Source organism: Bombyx mandarina, chromosome 01 (genome assembly GCF_030267445.1).
Source record: "Bombyx mandarina strain Sakado chromosome 01, ASM3026744v2".
Lineage (NCBI taxonomy): Eukaryota > Metazoa > Arthropoda > Insecta > Lepidoptera > Bombycidae > Bombyx > Bombyx mandarina.
In genome coordinates this window covers 20,162,018-20,183,389 of record NC_143208.1, presented here as the reverse complement: position 1 = coordinate 20,183,389, position 21,372 = coordinate 20,162,018, and the positions used below count along the sequence as shown (strand labels likewise).

General features: G+C 40.0%; 2 protein-coding genes across 3 annotated transcripts in view; one reads left to right on the top strand and one right to left on the bottom strand.

The window, feature by feature from the left end:
- Positions 1–213: 213 nt before the first annotated feature.
- Positions 214–6,918, bottom strand: LOC114240428 (proton-coupled amino acid transporter-like protein acs). The gene is made up of 8 exons (XM_028170960.2): positions 5,428–6,918; positions 5,149–5,206; positions 4,791–4,941; positions 3,917–4,123; positions 3,155–3,430; positions 2,436–2,614; positions 896–1,065; positions 214–630 (listed from the first exon to the last, which is right to left on the bottom strand). Exons 1-8 carry the CDS (start codon positions 5,474–5,476, stop codon positions 389–391), a joined length of 1,332 nt encoding a protein of 443 aa, XP_028026761.2. The 5' UTR covers positions 5,477–6,918; the 3' UTR covers positions 214–388.
- Positions 6,919–7,080: 162 nt separating this feature from the next.
- The window catches only part of LOC114240427 (proton-coupled amino acid transporter-like protein acs), a 28,393-nt gene continuing 14,101 nt past the window's right edge, over positions 7,081–21,372 (top strand). The window contains exon 1 of one of the 2 annotated variants that reach the window (XM_028170959.2): positions 7,081–7,222. The gene's annotated coding sequence lies outside the window, so the exon portion shown is untranslated. Of the gene's footprint in view, positions 7,223–14,292; positions 14,503–21,372 lie in introns of those variants that run through there. The other variant, XM_028170958.2, reaches the window with a different exon arrangement.

The window sequence follows — 21,372 nt, the reverse complement described above, 5'->3', positions numbered from 1 at the left end:
GTGTAGTACCATTACGATTTTATAACCAATCATTCAAAAATTGTTACAATGGTACCCAGTCAACCCTACTATATAGGTAACTTGATATATATAGTAGGGCAGTTGACTATATGACAGTAATAGAGCCGGCAAATCTAGTGATGATTACATCAAAATCGCGAGGAAATAATTATCGTAACGGACCCCCCTCACTAGTACAATGGAGCTGAGGGGTGCCCGGCTGCCGGCTGTCAGCGCCACTAATGGTCGGCACAGCCGGTACAAACTGCTGTAAACGCATTCTTTGTCTTTCAACGCCAAATCATAATACAATTTATTGAGTATTAAAGTAAAAATAAACATGTTTTTTGAATATATATTAGTTAGGTTTCTCGTGGTGTTCGGCTCGTTACTTCATGTTATTGACAATCTCGATTATGCTGGAGTAACTACCAGAGACGAGACAGATAAGGCCAGCTATAATGATGAAAACATCTCGCAGCAGCTTGTAGTAGCAGAGGCCGTAGCGGTCGGGGTACCAGATGCAGACGTCTATCAGGCCCGGGAACACGACGGCGAGCAGCGACAGGCACAGCGCTCCGAACAAGGATATGAACGGGCCGAGCTGCGGCACGGCGATCGCCAGGGCCCCTGTCGATACAGACGTCATTCTATAGCTACAGAGAGGCGGGAGGCGTCCTGACTTCATGTATCGGAGCCTCGAGACTGGAGCTTCCTTGAAGCATTTCTTCCATTCATTCCTTGAAGTCGAAATCTTAATTACATACTTTTATTGTAGTAATGCCAATCCCAGTCTTCAAACCAAAAAGACCACCTGTTTCCGTTGACAAGTAAACCATAAACGTTTGGTTCGTTATTATTTTGGTACAGACTAGACAAGCACTGGCTTACTTACAAGGGACAAGAACCAGAAGGATCCTGAGAGCGTAGTCTATGGGGCATTTTTTTTTGCCGGTAATTTTCTTCTTAAGTCTTCGCCATATTATATTGTATGCAACAAAATTTTGTAGCGGAAATGAAAGGAAAATTGATAACGCGAATATTAGTTTCGCTGCTTGAGCTTTCCTGAAATGTAATAACTACTAAATGTCGATGATTAACACTAAAGTTATTCCTATCGAAAGTGGCAGATGAGTTCACTAATAACCTGATGTTGGGCGTTTATTGGACTGGGTAATAAGAAGCCTTTGACATTTATTGCCATCGTTACTCGCGCGATTGAGTAGTACCATAAAACATTATAAGCAAAAAACCATGTTTCACACCTCGTCATGTTTACTAACGAATGGTCATGTCTTGGCGAATCCTCCCGGTCCACCCTCGGGGCTTTTAGGCTCTGTAAGCACCGGTCACCGTCCTAGTCTAACTCATCGAATGCGAAAAATTCCGACGAGCAACCTAACCCGAAAAGTATCGAAAGTGGATCGCGAGGATCTGACAAGACATGTTAAGGGAGACAGTGGCTGGGTGTTGCACCGCCGCCTGTGTCGTGGGAGTATGTAATTAGAGAGGGTTCCAATTGAAGTCGTCGTAAGACGTCCGGTGCATTCGTGTTAAGCGATGCACCGGTGCTCGAATCTCAGGCGGGTACCATTTTTTCTAATGAAATACGTACTCAACAAATGTTCACAATTGATTTCCACGGTGAAGGAATAATATCGTGTAATAAAAATCAAACCCGCAAAATTATAATTTGCGTAATAACTAGTGGTAGGACCTCTTGTGAGTCCACGCGGGTAGGTACCACCACCCTGCCTATTTCTGCCGTGAAGCAGTAATGCGTTTCGGTTTGAAGGGTGAGGCAGCCGTTGTAACTATACTTGAGACCTTAGAACTTATATCTCAAGGTGGGTGTTGTAGATGTCTATGGGTTCCAGTAACTACTTAACACCAGATGGGCTGTGAGCTCGTCCACCCACCTAAGCAATAAATAAAAAAAAGGAGAATTCTCGTGACACGCTGATTTTTCTAAGAAGGCCGTGGTACCGATCATCTTTTTCTTGTATGCATCCCACTATCTGGAGTCGCCGCAGCATGTCCTATTTTTCCACTCTTTTCTCTCACATCCTCATGTGCCTTGCACATAGACCATCCAAGTCTTTTTAGGACGTGAGAAATATGAACCCTTTGCGAGCTTAAATACCCCCTACAGCAAGTAAATACCGATTGGCTATCGCAATATACTGCCCATTTCTGCCCAACGAGTCTCTGAGTCTTCTTTAACGACATTTACGGAATGAAATGGGCTAGTACTTTTCTAGGCCGACCCAAATACTTGAGTGCGATGGGCTTGAGTCGCATACATCACAACTCAAATAATCCGTTCCTAGCATAATAATCTCTTTCTCTTTTTCTCTGTCTCTCTCTGTTTTTAGAAATTTAGAGAAGAACACGTTAAAACAACAAATAAATATTTAGAATTAGAGAACACTTACTTTTCGTTCTGCGGTAAATTGAGAGTTATAGAAGCTTTGATTTCATCTCCATACTTAACGTAGCCAAAGACGCCAACCATTAGATACAGAGCTATAATAATCATCATACCGATGTTGAACAAACCGAATATTCCACAGAAGTGCTTAGGGTTCTCCATGTTGTACTCGAGGGCTAGAACCTGCATGTATTATTTATACAATAAAGACATGGCCAATTTACTTTGAAGACGCGGAAGTGCTCACGATAATCCCGCAGCGGTCAGCGGAACAGGAAGACCGCGACTCGGGGCACAGCGCGGTCGCCGCTCTACACGCTACACACTCACAAATACAAGTCCAAGATAGACAAGCGGACAGACCATATGGTGTGAAGTGTAACCGTCACTCATGGATATCATGGATTTGGTAGGCAGCGGCTTGGCTCTGCCCCTGGCATTGCTGAAGTCCATGGGCGACGGTAACCACTCACCATCAGGTGGGCCGTGTGCTCGTCTGCCTATAAGGGCAATAAAAATAAAAAAAATCAGCAATACCTACCAGGAGTACCGCCCTGTTGAAGAAACTTTCTAGAGCTCATTAAAGGGGGCGTATAAAAGCAGTGGGGCGCTTAATAATACTAAATACCGATAAAATACACTCTACACAAAAACTTGAAAATAGTGTATTTTTCTACACATCCTTGAACATCTAGATGAAGCGTATACGCCACAGTTACGAACCACTCCCACAGCCTCCAGCGCGAACAGTGTGACTCCAACAAACACAGGGATATCTGCATAGCTCTTGACTTCCATCTTCTCTTTCTCGAATGATAGATCTTCTTCAATCATGTAGAAAAACACCAATATCAGACCCAGGATAGTGATCACGTTGGAAACAGATGAGAATGGCGTCATCACTTTGAGGTCTTTTACCATGCTCACGATAATGAGCGGCCCCAGGATACAGCAAAGGTGGGTGCGTAGCCCCAGCTCCAGATTGTAAGAATCACATACCTGAGTTAAGAAAAATTATGCTTTACTGATCCGCAAAGAGTGTCTGTTTCGAGGTGATTAATTCAGTTAATTTTTGTTAGTGTGAATGGTGGAATCACAAGGGCATCGTTCATGACGAGCTTTTATGGCCGGGCGAAACTATTTGTCTCCCTACTGGACACAGTAGAAATAGCTGGATTTATATCCCGATAAAGACAATCAGCAGATGTTGAGGGGCTTGGTTGGGAAATGTTGCCGCATCCACTATATGGCTTTAAATTTGCACCTTACCTGTTTAGGCTTCTTCAGAAGAAGGTAAGTAGTGTTAGGTTAACATTAAGAGGGGAGTGTCAAACTGTTTTTGGGCTGCTTGTGTCTGTAATTGCGATGGGCAGACGAAAACCTCAGAGATGGATGGTGATGTCTGTGCTGATAATTTAGAGCAACGCAAAACAGTATCAAAGGGGCATGATGAGGAACCGCTCAATGCTTTAATTCCAACCTCACCTGCTTAATATTTTCAGCGACGAAAACAGGATATATAACACAAATCCCGAGCTGCCACAGTATCAAGACCACGTCCACAAAGTAGTAGAGCAGCCCAGAGGACCAGCGGAGGCAATGCGGCCCGTCCTGCAAGGCCAGCCGCATGGACTTGGGGTACGCCATGTAGCCGCGCCGCCAGCGCTTGCATAGCTCGTACTGGGCAACAATCTAAACAATAACACCTGCTCGAAGAATCTATGCGCACACACAAATACTTGACACATAATAGAGACAAAACGTTCCTCGTTAAATATTATACATATATTATCTTAAATAATAGAAGATGAACATGCAGATCACAGAATATTAATACAGAATATAAATTAAGAACTAATTCTTTGCTCTGAAGAAACTAAGTGTTAGTAAGCTTTTAAAACTTGATACAATCCGAAATTAGATTATATAAATGTGTTAAGTGGTGACCACAAACCATAGACATTACAATGTGCTTGCCGCCACCCACCCTGAGGCATGAGGTCAAGTCTTATTTGTATAGTGACATCGCTCGATACCAGTAGGTACCCGGGGAGTTACGAGTATATCGAAACCAACCAAAACAACATAAACACGGAACATTATCGGCGAGCAGTCCGAGCCCCGAGTCTTGGTACGTACGCCCGGTTGCGCTTATTCTTGGAACTCGGCCGCGTGGCTGGAGCTGCTTGCGAAACGAGTTATTTATTGTTTACTTCTCATTTACCCAAACGAGCTCAATTATGGCTTCCAAATCGACGGTGTACATTTTCTAGTTTCACCTTATTTATTAAGGTCTTTTTTTACGAAATTAGTGTCGTAGAGGGAGTTCACTAATTAGGTAATTGAGAAAAGTACGAACGAGAAGCTGTAGACAGTAGGAGGCGAAGAACCCGACTAGCAGCAGGCCTGCGATGCTGGCGAATATACCGACGCGACGCACCGCCTCGGGCATGGCCAGGATGCCGGCGCCGATGCTGCCCTTCAGCAAGTGAATCATCGTCTCCGAGTACCTAGGGGACTCACATCATATTTCGATTTCCTCTTGGGCATCGCCTAGAGGGGATTTTAGAACTACGACACATAATTATTAATTTTATTTGATTTGAGATGCTACCTCATTTTTTGTACATAAATACATACAAGTATACAGATATACAGTATAAGAGATTAATTCAAGAGATAAAATAAAAAACCGTTCCTACTGAAGAGATACATACGAGGTAGGTTTCTCAATTTTCCGATGCAGGTGAGGATCATACGATGCCTCTTCGTCACCTGAAATTTGACTCTATCAATATTTGTTTAAGCTCAGAAGAAACCAAACTTGTCTTACTCGGTTCACATGCGACGGTTTGTAAATTAACAAAGTCTACAGTATGTAATAGAACCGAACACTATACAATAATAGCACAATGGTTCCGAAATAGCTGATTTATTTTATTAAGAAGAATGGAACATTAGAACGCGGTCGAGTAGCGTCTAGTCACGTGGCCTACCTCCAGTGATGGTCTCCACGATACCCCCCATAAACTTGTAAATGAACATTTTGAAGCGCCTTAAGCTATGAGCTGAGAGATAAACAAGCACAGCAAAGTCGGATGTTGGAAAGCTTGAAGCTTCTAGTCAAACATTTCCGCCATAGTTCACAGAAGCGTATCTGTTGTCAAATGTGAGCCGCTTACTGACACGTCCGAGCAGTGTTCACTGTGGAAGTGTCAACGTCATTCATAAGATTAATGTTTCTTCTAGACTTTATTTAGAAAACATTCCAAGGAGATGCAGCGTGAAGGACAAACTGGAAATAATGTTGTCTATGAAAAGTGTTACATTGACTTCTAATTACTGTGGTGTACTCCTATATACTGATACTGATATCATTAATAAATAATATAAAATTTTAACAAAAAAGATATACGACTTCAACATAATAACATGAGATTACATACATATACATATTTTATATATCATTGTGTCAATTAAATATGAGTTAATAATTGATAAAATTTAAATGGGACCTTATGAGAAGCATCAGCCTTCAAATCAAAGAAAAATCATAAAAATGGGTTCGGCTGGAAAAACTCCTGAGGCAACACACATAAAATACAGTCGACAGTCCTCTTTTTTTAAGGTCGGTTCGAAATGTTTTTCTCGGAAGTAATATTATCGGTGCCAATTGCCCGTTAATGCCTACACAGGCGTTTTGAGAATACGTGTGTGTGAGCAGACGAGTTATCAGCCCGCTTCATGAAATACGATAGTGTTAAGTTATTGTTATGGCAAAGCAGTTTGAAAACAACACCGGCGCGGCGGTGTGCAGCTGCCTCACCTATATATTTATTGCCACAGTGAAGCAGAACTTTTTTGTCGACCATTGCATCCCCAACACCAGTTCTGAGAAGCGCTTCGCAGGATCGGAATCGCGACCCACTGAAGAGATCCGGCGAGAAACTCAGTGGGCTGTGTATTTATGGGTTGGCTCACCCGATCGACGAGCTCGAGGAGGACGGTGACGCGTGCCGGGTGCTTGAGAAGTCTAAAGGCACCGAGAGTGGATTCAGGGATCCGACATGACATGCTTTGGGTGGCAGCGGTTTGCGTTGCCCCGTCGCCTGGCTCGGATAAGTGTGACAGCTCACTATCCTAGCTGGCACTTTACAACCTATCCTCGCTTTGCTAGTTGAAAAAAAACAAAAGTTGTTATAAATTATTATTTTTGTGGATCATGTAGAGCGGAAACAGTAACTGGCTGCGTTCTAACGATAGACCCACTTATTAGTTGTTTAGTAAACATCTCCCGCAATCATATGAGGTATGTCGGTCACAACAGTGACATCACTCATCGACGAGTCTCACATGTACCATGCATGTATCGATGCTAACACAAAAATGCGTAGTTCAACTCCAGATTAGAGTCCAAGGTCTCGTCGTCAAGGCCGAGTGTCGGCAAAGTTCAGAGGAGTCGGGGTCGTATCGGTCGCGAGTCGCACACGTGCAGGCAAAGCGCTCTGCTTAGTACTCACTCAGACGTATTGATAGAAAAAACTTTGAACGTGTTTTAACTGCAAAGGGTTGGCAACAAAAGTATTTGAGCGGCGGCTAGCAACTAGAGACTGTATTCTCATAGGGATAAGGTTGTTGACAATGACGGAGGTTTCTGTTAGGGCCTGGATCGCGCGACGTCGCGGTCGCCTCAGTCTGTTCGGTGACGTGCTCCGGGAGGCTCGCTCCTTCTCCTCCTGCTCCCTGCTCCGCTCGTAAGTGCTCCGACGACTGCTCCCAGTGCTGCGGAAGGTATGTACACAAATCATTTGCAGATGTATTTACTTGAACGCATGACGAGCTTACTGTTTCCTTCGACAACAAAATGTTTACATTACGTAATACCTACACTAGATTTGTGTTCCACTCTCAAATGCACTATTGATCATTTAGTTTTAAAATAAATCTAAGGTATTCGTAATTAAGGATGTTTTTGGTGTGTTAGCTTTGTACCAGTTTGCATTAATTGTTGGCGTGAAAACTTTTTGCCGCAGTGCGCATGCCTGAGCCAATCGTATTTTGAAAATATTTTAAAATAAAATGCACATTCCTACCTCGGATACGTTACATACGAGTATATTATAAGTATAGAACAAGAAAACGAATGCTGCAGATTGCTTAAATGAAGCGAGGTGCGGTTCATAACTTTGAAGTTGAATTGAGCGAGCCGCGGTTGTACTTGTTGTTTGATGTTTGATTTCATAATTTTAGTACATTATGATCAAACAACAAACGTAAAAAGCCTTAGGAAACCGTCGCAACAAACTGAGTGCTGCATCAGGGACGCGGTCGCTCGCTGCCTGCGGGAGCCGTGCACCAGGACCGTTTTCACGTTCACGGCTTATGTGTATATGATGTACAATATAATTTAGATAATTCAATGAAGTTAAATAAGACGGTATGGATGATAGAACAGCTCATCCTCCAAAAATAAAAAATTCTCGAAATCTTGTTTATGCAGAAGCTCTCACCGTCCCGAGGGTCCCGTTGTCAGCCGAGCGCGCGCCGGACTCCACCAGGTGGACTACCCGCCGCGCCCCTCTCAGTCCGAAACAATAACAATCATCCTTCTTAGTTATCACTATAAAATTATCTATTTTATTCATATGCAGCCTGCACTTAAACTCTTATTCTACCTTTTTGCACCGCCATTGACATTTTTCGCCACACCTCATGGAGGCGAAAAATAATCGAGTTTCGTAGATTGTAGAGCACTTCTAAGAAATAGACGCACTTATATTATATTTCTGAAGTCGTTGTGGCCTAAAGGATAAGACGTCCGGTGCATTCGTATGAAGCGATGCACCGGTGTTCGAATCCCGCAGGCGGGTACCGATTTTTCTAATGAAATACGTACTCAACAAATGTTCGCGATTTACTTCCACGGTGAAGGAATAACATCGTGTAATAAAAATCAAACCCGCAAAATTATAATTTGCGTAATCACTGGTGGTAGGACCTCTTGGGAGTCCGCACGGGTAGGTACCACCACCCCGCCTATTTCCGCCATGAAGCAGTAATGCGTTTCGGTTCGAAGGGTGGGGTAGCCGTTGTAACTATACTGAGACCTAAGAACTTATATCTCGAGGTGGATGGCGCATTTACGTTGTAGATGTCTATGGGCTCCAGTAACCACTTAACATCAGGTGGGCTGTGAGCTCGTACATGCATCTAAGCAACAAAAAAAAAAAAAAAAATTTGATATAATTAAAAACATTTTCAGCTGATGACGGAGTCGAGAAAACAAGAATCTTATAGCCTGTGTGATCTATAAATATTTCAAAGTTAGGTTTTAGGACAAGTTTATCAAATAGTAAATTTTTTTCGGCCATTCTCTTCTATCAGCCGTCATTTCAACACTCACTCCTCTCTCTCTCTCATATCGTCATTCACACACTCCATCCATGTCTTCTTCGGTCGACCTCTTCCCCCTCTACCTTGCACTACCATTTCCATACATCTCCTAGTCACATGCATCTTCTCTCTACGCATCACATGTCCATACCACGCTAGAGGTCCTACCACGCTAGAGGTCCTACCACGCTAGAGGTCCTACCACTAGTATTTATACAACTTGTTCGATGTTGGAAAATGACGCAAATTTTATTAGGAATTCTGAAAAATTTGTTGTATCATGCTGTAAAAAAAGCTTAACAGACTTAAAAGTTGATCGAAAACTTGTGACGATACGTTATTTTATCATGAGTTCCAAATTTGAACGCGCTCCGCATTACATAAACGGCCACTGATTTTATTATTATCTTATTTAAACTACTCGTAGATCGGCGCATAGAATGCAGACCTTGTTCTAGATCTTCCAAGTCATCATATACTCGTAGTTTTACTTCGAGAGGAACAATCGTAGGGGAGCCCGAAGGTCAGTCAGATGTTTTGAAAACATTTCACAGACAATTTGTATAATTTGTTTATTTCAGACAAATAATTTGTAGAAAAGTGGGTCCTGCGGCCCTGAGCTGCTTAAAGTCGAGTGAAACGAGAGTCTCGCGCTCCTGCCTGCGATATTCAACCTTTGCCAAATGTATGGGCAGGCCGGCTCGGGGGCCATAGACACAACAACTTGAACGGTGCCACCCACCTCCAGACCAAGGCTCGCGATCTCAACTGAACTGTAAAAATGGGTGCCGCAGCGACCATGGTATAAAGCCCTGTACCCACACAGTCGTGTTAAGTGTGCAGTGCCCAATGCCCATGGTGCGCCAATAGCACCGGCGTCGCCTGCCCTGCACAGAGAGTAGTACATACCCCCTACCGTTTCAGGGGAACGCGCTATCGTTTTGCGACAAAAATATGCGTTGTGCCGGTGTATACCCGCGCGTGCTCCTAACGAACTGCCCTGGATGTTATGTTTGGTATTTTAATTTTTCAACTGAGAAGTCTCGTTCTTAATATCCGTTTTCATCAAGAAAAACGGTAGCCACTATTTTTTATTAAACCCTTAATGTTAATGTTTTTTATTTTTTATTGCTTAGATGAGTGGACGAGCTCACAGCCCACCTGGTGTTAAGTGGTTACTGGAGCCCATAGACATCTACAACGTAAATGCGCCACCCACCTTGAGATATAAGTTCTAAGGTCTCAATTATAGTTACAGTATGTTTGTTAATATTTTTTGTATTGAAAACCACCACCTTCTTTACCTGCACGAATAATATTTTCTTTCTGTACGTCGGTGGTTAAGACGTACAGGACCTCCTGGAAGAGGTCGCTCTGAGCGACAAGGCCGCTAATTGTAACATTGTTTTTTTAACGTTTGCTGTTATTTTACTTATAGTGTTTCAATAATGAGTTATATATGTATTCACTTCCATTTACCAATATCGAGGAGCGCGACGGCCACCGTACCGCTGCGCGAACAGTGGAACAGTGGCGGTACTAACGCGGAATTGAACCTTAAAGAGTAGTCTTCATTAGGGAGCTATCGTCCCCGGAACCTCTTCGGAATCTTTTCCGTGGATTAAACGTTACAAGAAACAACCAATATGCTCGTGATACTGTTAAAAGAATGTTCTTGTTTCGTATTGAAGGCGGCGGGGTAATCAGAAGCAGTCGAGTTACGTTGTTGTTAAGCTTGTTTATGTATTCGACGTGTTACCAGAAATCCCGCCATAAATGTACAGTTGTCAGGAAATAATAATATTATTATGTGGAGATTAAATAGATTTAATCTCCACATCGACTGCGTGACCCGAGGCGGCCAACAGCTGCTGCGAGGCAGCCCGTGTTGATTTAGAGTCGTTCCGACAATTCGATATTTTCATTATTTGCAAAAATACCTATTTTTTCCTATATATGATATTTCAAGCGTTATATCTGATCTGCGGCCAATATCTTTGCTACAAGCGTTTTTTAAACCAAAGGCGCTTAACTTAAGCAAAGTATGCTTTAAGCTTTCGCACACCGACTGCGGTGCGTGTATTCAAAAGCGACAAAACTGCGTACAGAATGTTGGCGATTTGTTCCGCGGCTGAGGGAGCAATGATGAGCACATGACGTGACATCAGCGTTTGACATGAAGAGCACGGTCAGAGCTAAACACTTCGCGGCTGAACTAAGTAGAACTTAAACTAACGATGAAGCCACTACGAAATGTATTTTCTTTATTTATTTATTTTTTTTTTATTTATTATTTACAGCCTTTCTACATATTTCTTCTACTTTTCTCCAAAGCACATGTTACTATTCACACACACCGGAATAAATAGGAAAGACAAAATAGTCAGTATTGTATCCTTCTGTATTTATCAACCAATTTTCTTTTTTTTGTTTTGGTAGCTTTAGCTGTTATCAATAAAAAATATCAAAATACCCGGTTTGTAATAGCAAACGAAAAAAGATGACAGATAAGAATTAGAGCAATATTGTACATAAAATTAATTAAAATTTTGAAAAACCAAGAACAAGGGACGTGCCGGTATCGCGCCGGCAACACTTATGTACATTCTTTGTTTGGAACGTGTGTTTGTTTGTTCGTGGTCGCTGTGTTCGCGTGTTATATCCGCGTGCTGTAAGCCGGTATGGCTTTGAGTAGTATTTCATTTTAAAAGATGGGATTTTAGAAGACTGATTACTTTGTGAATTTAGTATTTATTGAACTGTAATTAAATATAAAGTTAAAAATCAAGTAAATTTGACAATTTAAACAGAAAAATGAACAAACATACTTTAATTACGAGCTTTAGTCCGTCGCGTTTACTATTCAAACGTCATTATCAAATGCTTCAACATATTTTATAATCTTATCTCCGATCAACCTACAGAAAGTTCAATTAGAAGATATTATTATTTGACTTTTTGTTATATACATAGTTAAATTAATTCACTGTCCTACAGGTTGAATAAAAATACTAATCATATTAGATAGAAAAAACCACATTAGTAAGTAAATAAGTAAAGGGGAATGCCCATTTTAGGCCCAAAGCGGACAATAGATTATAGAAAAAATACTTAGTGCATTAATTTTGTCATAAATAAATAGCATTTACTTTCTTGCAAATAAGCGCCACTACAGTTTACAATAAGTAGTTTAAAAAAAGTAACTCTATTGAAAAAACAAGGATTTTTATTTTTGCGGGAAAAATATTGCCAGCTTCAAAACCTTTTACGTATGAAGTAAATATTTTAATTTTTTAAATCATTTTAAGTATTATCATTAATCAATCGATTTTAATGGATTTGATGCACATAAAACAACATCGAAGACATACCCATTGGACTTTAACTTGTAACTATACTTGAGACCTTAGAACTTATATCTCAAGGTGGGTGGCGCATTTACGTTGTAGATGTATGTGGGCTCAAGTAACCACTTAGCAACACCAGGGTGGCTGTGAGCTCGTCCACCCATCTAAGCAATAAATAAAACTTTACTAGTATTGTTATTTAAATATGTACAACTAAAAAAAAACATAAAAAATAATGTGTACTCGTAAATAAAAGATTAAGATATAAATCAATTATCGATTATCTAAAAAAAATATCGATATATGAATTTCATGTATTTATTTTTCTTTATACTGACAACACTGAATTTAATCTGACTGACTGACACTTCGCTTGCTGCTTGTGGTGTTGTGGTTGCGTACAAAATGGATGTGTTTTGATTTTTCTTCGATTTATTTTACTTTTATCAATAACGTTTCATACTACGACTAAAAACATTGTGTGAAATGTGGTTTTACCCTGACCGAGATTTAAAACCGTGTATATGCTCTCCTTTGCTATTTTTAGACGATACTAATTGTGTATGAAGATGAAGAAAATATAGATATTTAAAGAATTAAGTGTGTTATTTATACCTTATTGGATAAAAATACATTAGGAACATCTTAAACATAAAGAAAAGAAAAGTTCTTGAAGTATCTCACAATCCGACACTTATTTATATAGAAAATTAACCTCAAAACGAGTTTATATTTTTATAATAGTGGCGTCAATTACAATATATTTTTTAGATATCCAATACATTTAAGAATTGGAATCAGTACATTTTTATAGTAATATTTGAAGTCCATCTTGGGCCTAGCACACTATGGAGAGTGGGCATTCCCCTTTGAAGACTACAAAGCGCTCGGTTGAAGAGCGTGCGGTGCGGACCCCGGCCCCCGCTCGCAGGTTGGCGGGGGTCAGTGGGTCAGTGCGGACCCAGGGCTGTGGCGTAGACGCCGGAGGGAGAGATCAGCTGGGCTTCATGTTGTGGGAGACTTGGTTATGAAGTTACAGGAAAAAACTGTAGTATTGTCCGGCGCAGCCTGAGTGAAATTCCACTAACATTTTACAGCTGTAAATGTATATTTTGTTTTAATATATTTGTAATTTATGTCCCATATGCAAATTTAATCTAAATAATAATAAATTGATGTTTATCTATTTTCTAACTAAATAATTACTAAGAATCTTCGTTATAAAACTAGGCTAATTTCATCTGATGCTGCGGCTAATTGTGTTGTAGCCACAGTACACTGCTATATTTATGTTGTTAGATAATATGTACCAGTATAGGTTTATATAAATATATAATATAAATACATACATTCAAATTGGTTCCTAAGAAATTAATGAAAAGCGATTTTTAGTGAGTTACATAGATGTGGTTTATCACTGAAGTCGATTTTCACACTGTCTCCGATTCGAGGCTGCGGCCCTGTTGGCCATCCTTGATGCTTGTCGTGGACACCGGCAATGTCAGTGTCGTCTCGTAGCGCTGTGCAAATATAAAACCGGAGAGATCATTCCAGAGCTTGTTCAAATCTATTTCTGAGAGAGTTCAATATCCGCGTAGCGTAACGGTTACGTTTCTGTGTTCGTACCCACCCGGCTTCAAATGATTACAGTGCAGTGGCTCCTCTCGGTGTCATCTCCATTAGATTTGCGTCCCTTGGGACCGAAGCTCCGCGTCGCGGTCGCGTTGCTTCTACCGAGAGCCCGGGCTACTTGCGTCAATCTTTTGGGTTACTAGCCTACCAAAGTATCGAAAATTTTACGGGATTGTTTTATTTTATTTATTGTTTTTTTTTGTTTTATTATTTTATTGATTATAATGTATCCACATTCAACAGTAATATAGGTCCTGAAACTCATTTTCAACATCGTAATTTAAATTGACTTTAATTTATCATATTGAATTATTTAAAACCCGCTGTATTATTGGCATAAAATTTGTGTACGACCACAGCTTTTCAACTAGAGTATTATTATTTTTTTCCGTAAAATATTAAATAACCGATAATGCGACGCGACGCGGCGACGGTACGGTGCGCTGGTGTCGGCTGATGTCGGCTGGTGTCGGCTGATGACGGCTGATGACGGCTTGTAATGGCCGGTGTGGCGATGCGCGGCGGCGGCGCTGTGTGCGTCGCGACGCGTGTCCGGCCTGACGCCTCGCTCGCGCTCCCGTGTGCCGCCGCCCTCCAGACCGCTCACTGAGATGCTCAACTCTTATCAACGATCGTGTGGGCCGTAAATATACAACAAGACCCGACACGCGGCTTCCATCAATACGTACGTTCCATTGGGTAAATATTTAGATCGTTTTCAAAAATATATTCAATTAAAACACTGTAATATTTAATTACATACATACGAACTGTTTTGTAATATAATTTAAATACATTTACTTTACATTGAACATGTAATTTGACACCAATTTTGAGGTTAATCGGTCACGTTGCTCCCCGCTGTGGAAATTTACTAAAATACAAAATCAGATCAGCAAACAGGGCGCCTCTTGCTAAGCGGCAGCATCGGTAAGCACTAGAACGATACATAATATATTATTCACAAAGGTGTGCCCTATTCCCATACCTAGTCATGCAGGAGGATCGTTTATGGTTTTTTTTGCTTAGATGTGTGAACGAGCTCACAGCCCACCTGGTGTTTAGTGGTTACTAGCGCCCATAGACATCTATAACGTAAATACGCGACCCATCTTGAGATATAAGTTCTAAGGTCTCAAGTATAGTTACAACGGCTGCCCCAACCTTCAAACCGAAACGCATTACTGCTTCACGGCAGAAATAAGCAGGGTGGTTGGACCTACCCGTGCGGACTCACAAGAGGTCCTACCACCAGTAACTACGCAAATTATAATTTTGCAGGTTTGATTTTTATCACACGATGTTATTCCTTCACCGTGGAAGTCAATCGTGAACATTTGTTCAGTAGGTACGTATTTCATTAGAAAAATTGGTACCCGCCTGGGATTCGAACACCGGTGCATCGCTCAACACGAATGCACCGGACGTCTTATCCGTTAGGCCACGAAGAGTTTATTACTATATTTACGAGTTAAACAACTAAACGTCACTAGAAATAATAATAATAACATGAATTGTCAGTCGTTGTACACTAAGGATCGAGCTTGCTAGTCTTCGCTGTTTCGCTGTAAGCATTACCATCCGTCACCGAGCAGCAGTCTCCAACACGTTAGCTGGTTTCCGCATCGGAAGCGGCCGGCCTCCTGACCCCGCGACATCCGTCTGCGTCTCACTCGCTCTCTAATACAGGCATATATAAATTTAAATATTATTTTCATATCGAAAAATTGTATACCGTCTGTCAGTTTGCTGGTCCGGATCGATTCCAGCTGACAATAAAACTACAAAACAAATTTAGTCCCGGCCTTTATGGTCTCTCTGAGATTCTGTTTCAGAGAGAATCTGAAGTGTGTTTGTTCCGAAAAGATTTGATTATGAACGTAACATGTAGACGAGTAGCGACGCGAGTGAAGCCGCGAGTGGCGGCTAGTTTCAAATATTAAGAAACTTCAGTGAGCGAGTGAGTGAGTGAGTGAGTGAGTGAGTGAGTGAGTGAGTGAGTGAGCGAGTGAGCGAGTGAGTGAGTGAGATGGCGCCGCGCCGCGCCGTACGACGATTGTTTATTTTCGTGTTAGTTGCATAACGCGTACATACCTCCCTCCCGTTTACTACATTCACATTTTACACAAATATTATACAATGAGCTATTTTTATGCGCTGAATCTACCATAGCTGCTTACATGCGATAACACGGCCACGCGGACTTTATTGTTATCGTTAGCCGCAAACATAATTTAGAATAATCAATATATTTAATTAGGTCAATGTCTCTTGTCACCTGCCACAAACATTATTATGTATTACTGGGCTTTTTCAATCAATCGTTTTAAAAAAATTGTTTTCTGATTTCCCACATTGTTGTTGTTAATGTACTTGCTATTTTACTCCAAGGCTTTAGACTAAGGAAAATAATAAGTAATTGTGATGATAGTAAACTCGTCCGTAGTAAGCTAATAATGTTAAGTGGTCCCTGTCATTCATGGTCTTCAGTACTTCCATGGAGAAGAGCCAATCTGTTGCTTGCCGCTGAGAACTTCGCTCCAACCTAGTCTTGATACGAGGACGGGATGATAAGTAACTAGCCTCTACTATTTAAAAAGTTAAACTTTAAAAAATATATATGTCATTTTTAAATTCGTATCTCTGGCCACCTGTGTTCTAAATTTGAATTTGGTGGCGTGAAAATTTTATAGATTTTTTGTCATTTGCAAGTATATTTCGTCAAGTGTTTTCAAAATGGAAAAAATTGAACAAAGAGCGGTGATAAAGTTTCTTCATATGAAGGGCACGAAAGGGAAAGATATCTATGACGAGTTAAATAATGCTTAGGGTGAATGTGCTCCTTCTTATGCCACAGTAAAAAACTGGGTGGCTGAGTTTAAATTCAAATTCAAATTCAAAATCATTTATTTCAACTTAGATGTCAGTATGACACACTTGTTGAATGTCAAAATACAAGTAACAATGTTAACTCTACCACCGGTTCCAAAAAAAGCCACAGTCCTGAAAAGAACCGGCGAAACAAAGTCAGCGGGCTTTTTTTTTGGTTTTTCTCAAATATTTTCTTTTTTTTATATAAATAAAAATATTAAAAATAAAAGAAAAAACAAGTCGAAAAATACAGTTAAAAAAATAATAATAATAATGATAAATGAAAAGGCCAGGAGCGAGCGCCTCATTCCCACGTAGTGCCATCTAGTAAATAATCCTTAACTTTATAATATGCCTTGTTGCACAAACGTTCCTTAACAGTTTTCTTAAAATCTATGAACAGGTAGTCATTGAACGTTTAGTGGGATCTTGTTGAAAAGCTGTACACCCAGCCCCCTAAAAGAGTTGCTTATTTTCTTAATTCGAGCCGCCGGCAACGCAAGTCTATGTTTGTTCCTAGTGTTCACATTGTGCAAATCGCAGACTCTGGGGAATTCTTGAATGTTTTTACGCAAGTACAATAAATTTTTAAAAATGTATTGGAACGCTAAAGTTAGTATTTTGATTTCCTTAAACTTGTCCCTCAAGGATTCCCTCGGGTGCATATTATAAATAGCACGAATAGCCCTCTTCTGTAGGATGAAAATCATTTCGACATCGGCAGCATTGCCCCATAGTAAAATGCCATAGGACATAATACTATGAAAATAACTAAAATAAACCAGGCGTGCCGTATCTTCATTAGTATACGTTCGTATTTTTTTTTACCGCAAACGCTGCAGAACTAAGTCTACTCGCTAACTTGCATATGTGAGGACCCCACTGCAGCTTGGAATCAACTGTTATACCAAGAAAACCTGTCGAATCCACAAGCTCCAGTGTCTCTCCACTTACAGTAATATTAGTGTCAACTTGTCTAACATTAGGTGTGGTAAATTTTATACATTTTGTTTTTTTGTTATTTAATAACAGATTATTAACACTAAACCAATGTACCACGCGCGAGATAGCGTCATTCACATCGTCATAATCTTCCAAATGTCGTTTAATTTTAAACAATAATGATGTATCATCAGCGAATAATACGACCTCGTGACGGGTTTCCATAAACTTAGGTAAATCATTGATATATACAAGAAATAGGAAGGGACCCAATATGGAACCCTGAGGAACACCCATATTAAGTAAAACACCGGAAGATCTCGTTCCTTTAACGTCTACCTTTTGGATTCTTCCGGATAAATAAGATTTAATAAGTTCTAATGAAACACCCCTAATACCATAATGATGTAATTTCCTCAACAATGTATTATGCTCAACACAATTAAAAGCTTTAGAAAAGTCGCAGAAAACTCCAAGGGCATTATGCGACTCCTCCCAAGCCTGAAAAATATTTTTAATGAGATCTACACCTGCATCAATAGTTGACCGACCTCTAGTGAATCCATATTGTTTGTTATGAAGCAGGTTATTGGAATTGAAGTGGTTCAAAAGTTGTTCCAAAATAATTTTTTCAAAAATTTTACTCAATGTAGGTAGTACTGAAATGGGCCTAAAGTTAGAGGGGTCAAAAGTACTTCCAGATTTAAACAAAGGTATTATTTTACTATATTTCATTAGATCAGGAAACACACCACCATCAATACAGTCATTAAATATGGTAGCAAGGTAAGGTGCGATTATATCAATAATGGATTTTATAACCTTCATTGAAATTCCCCATAAATCACCAGTTTTCTTAATATTAATGAGCTTGAAATTATCAATTATGTCCTTTATATCAATATTTGTGAACTTAAATTTAACACTGCATTTATCAACATGATCTTGCAGTAATGATTCGGCGACGGTAGGAGATGAAATTAAAGATTTTGTAGTAGAAGCTGGGATATCAGCAAAGTAGTGCTCAAAGGCACTGGCCACTTCTTGATGAGAAGTTATTATTCGATCATTGATTTTCAAAGTTAATTCAGCATTGCTGTTTCTGACATTCCCAGTCTCCCTATTAATGATATTTATTCCAAGTCATTTTAATTTTGTCAGGTGCATTTTTTATAAGATTGCCTAAGTGCAATGACTTGGCCAATGTACAGACTTTTTTAAACAGCTTGGAATATTTCGAGACATACTCATGAAATGACTTATTATGATTATATGATTTTTCATGATAGAGATCATACAATCTCTGCCTGCTTTTGTGAATTCCAACAGTCACCCATTCATTGAATGATCTTTTATTATGTAAGATCAGAGTTTTAGAAGTAAAGATGGCACTAAATTCAGAACTAATAACATGAAATAAATCCATGTAATGAACATTAGGATCTTCACTATAACAAACATTCGGAATTTTTGCCAAAACTTTACCTCTAAGCTTCTCCAAACGTTTAATATTAATAGGAACAAACGGTAGCTTTCTTGTAATATTAACATCTGAAACAGATTTAATTTTAAAAGATAAGAATTGTCCACTGTGGTCTGAACTTAAATGATTAATAATGCATTTATGTAAAGGTTTTACATTTGTGAAAATATTATCTATACAGGTTGCCGATGTGCTAGTTATTCTTGTGGGCTCTGAAAATAGATTGCTAAGGTTATATGATTTTAACAATGTTCTGAGTCTAATAGTGGCATTTGTATTTTCTAATAAATTTATATTAAAATCACCACAAATAAAAACATGTTTATTAGAAACAGAAAGCTTTAATAAAACACGTTCCATTATATTTTCAAAAAAATCATATAACGAATTCGGGGGCCTGTACACACTTACAACAATGAATCGCTCAAGCTCTATACATGCCATTTCAATAATCAAAACCAAAACGCGGTCGTACATGTGTCCAAGATGAAGCCCGCCCCGGACGTCCAAAAAGCGTCACGACTCCGGAAATGGTCGTGAAAGTACATGATATGGTTTTAACGGATCGACGATTGAAGTTATCTGAAACAGCTGATACTACAGATATCTCAAAAGACCGGGTACATCATATCCTAAGTGAGGAATTAAATATGAAAAAGTCATCGGCCCGTTGGGTGCCGCGATTGCTTACGCACGATCAAAAGAGGATTCGGGTGCATAAGGCAAAAGAATGTCTGGACCCTTTCAGAGTAATAATGCCGATTTTTTACGTCGATTTGTAACAACAAATGAAACATGGGTTCGTTATTACACGCCAGAATCAAAAATTCAATCAAAACAGTGGACGCAATCGCGATGCCCGGCTCCAAAAAAGCCATGGCTGTAAAGTCGGCTGGAAAAGTGATGGCTTCCGTCGTTTGGGATGCAGATGGGATCTTGATGATAGATTACCTTCCTAAAGGTCAAACGATTAATGGAGAATACTACGCTAATCTTCTAGATAATTTTCATCAGTGTATTCAGCAAAAACGACCAGATTTAACGAAAAATAAATAATCTTCCGCCAAGACAACGCTAGGGTTCACACATGTGTTAAAGCTGTGGCAAAAATCAACGCATGGAAGTATGATTTGCTGTCCCACCCACCTTATTCGCCTGATACAACGCCATCAGACTTCCACTTATTCCCTAAGCTCAAAACTTTTTTGGGCGGACAGAAATTTACCACAAATGATGAAGTCATAGCCGCTGTAGAGGAGTATTTTGCAGGCCTTGAAAGAAATCATTTTATGGAAGGCATTACTGCTTTAGAACGAAGATAGAATAAGTGCGTAGAGGTTCACGAAGACTATGTCGAAAAATAAAATTAATTTTATCACGAAAAGTTAAGTGTTTTATTGTTAGGCTAGTTACTTATCATCCCGCCCTTGTATGTAGGCTCTCGGTAAAACACATTTGGGTGCCGGTGGTACAGAATCTACTTCTTGTAACGCGCCGTGGACGAATGCCGGGGCTTCTTCTACAGAAACTCTCCCCGTAGAGGATACTGGAAAAATACAGAGACAATGAAAGTTTTCGTGGACACTGAAGTTTCATAATTCGATCTTTGATTGACAACAACAAGTTCTCAATACCAATATCCATCGGCAATGCAGTGCCTCAAGTACAGCCCAAAAGGGCGCCGGCTCGTTCGTCCAAGTTCGCTAAATTATTACTGTGTGAAAAAAGTTCTAGATCTGTAAATATCGCAGCTCAGTCTAGTAGAACAGTAAGATTCACATTATACTAATTTCGCGACACCGCGACTCAACATGGCCTGTGGAATTCAGAGTTAAGCGCTTAACTTTGACTGGCTCATCAGCCCTAAGTTCTATCGGTGGTCGGCCGGTCGGCCGGTCGGTCGTACAGACAGTTAAAACTGCTGCACAGTTAAAACTGGCAAACAGACAACTCGTTGTTACTGGAAAAGTACTTTTATTACTAAGAATTCTCAAAATCCAAAGAAATAGTATGAGGGTGTTAATTAACAAGTTTGTCAAGGTGCTCGGGACAGTGGTGCCAACCGTTTTGTATGACATGACAATCCAAATGAACACTAGCTAAAGAAAACAAATTAATTCACCGTACAATGCGCGACGCCATTGAAATAAAATAATAACATCTTAACTTTAATGGAGAAGATGGTCGGCGCTTTATCTAACATCTGAACTCATCTTGGCGTGAAGATGAAAATCCAAATCAAATAAAGCCAGACCTCAAGGTACTATTAGTTC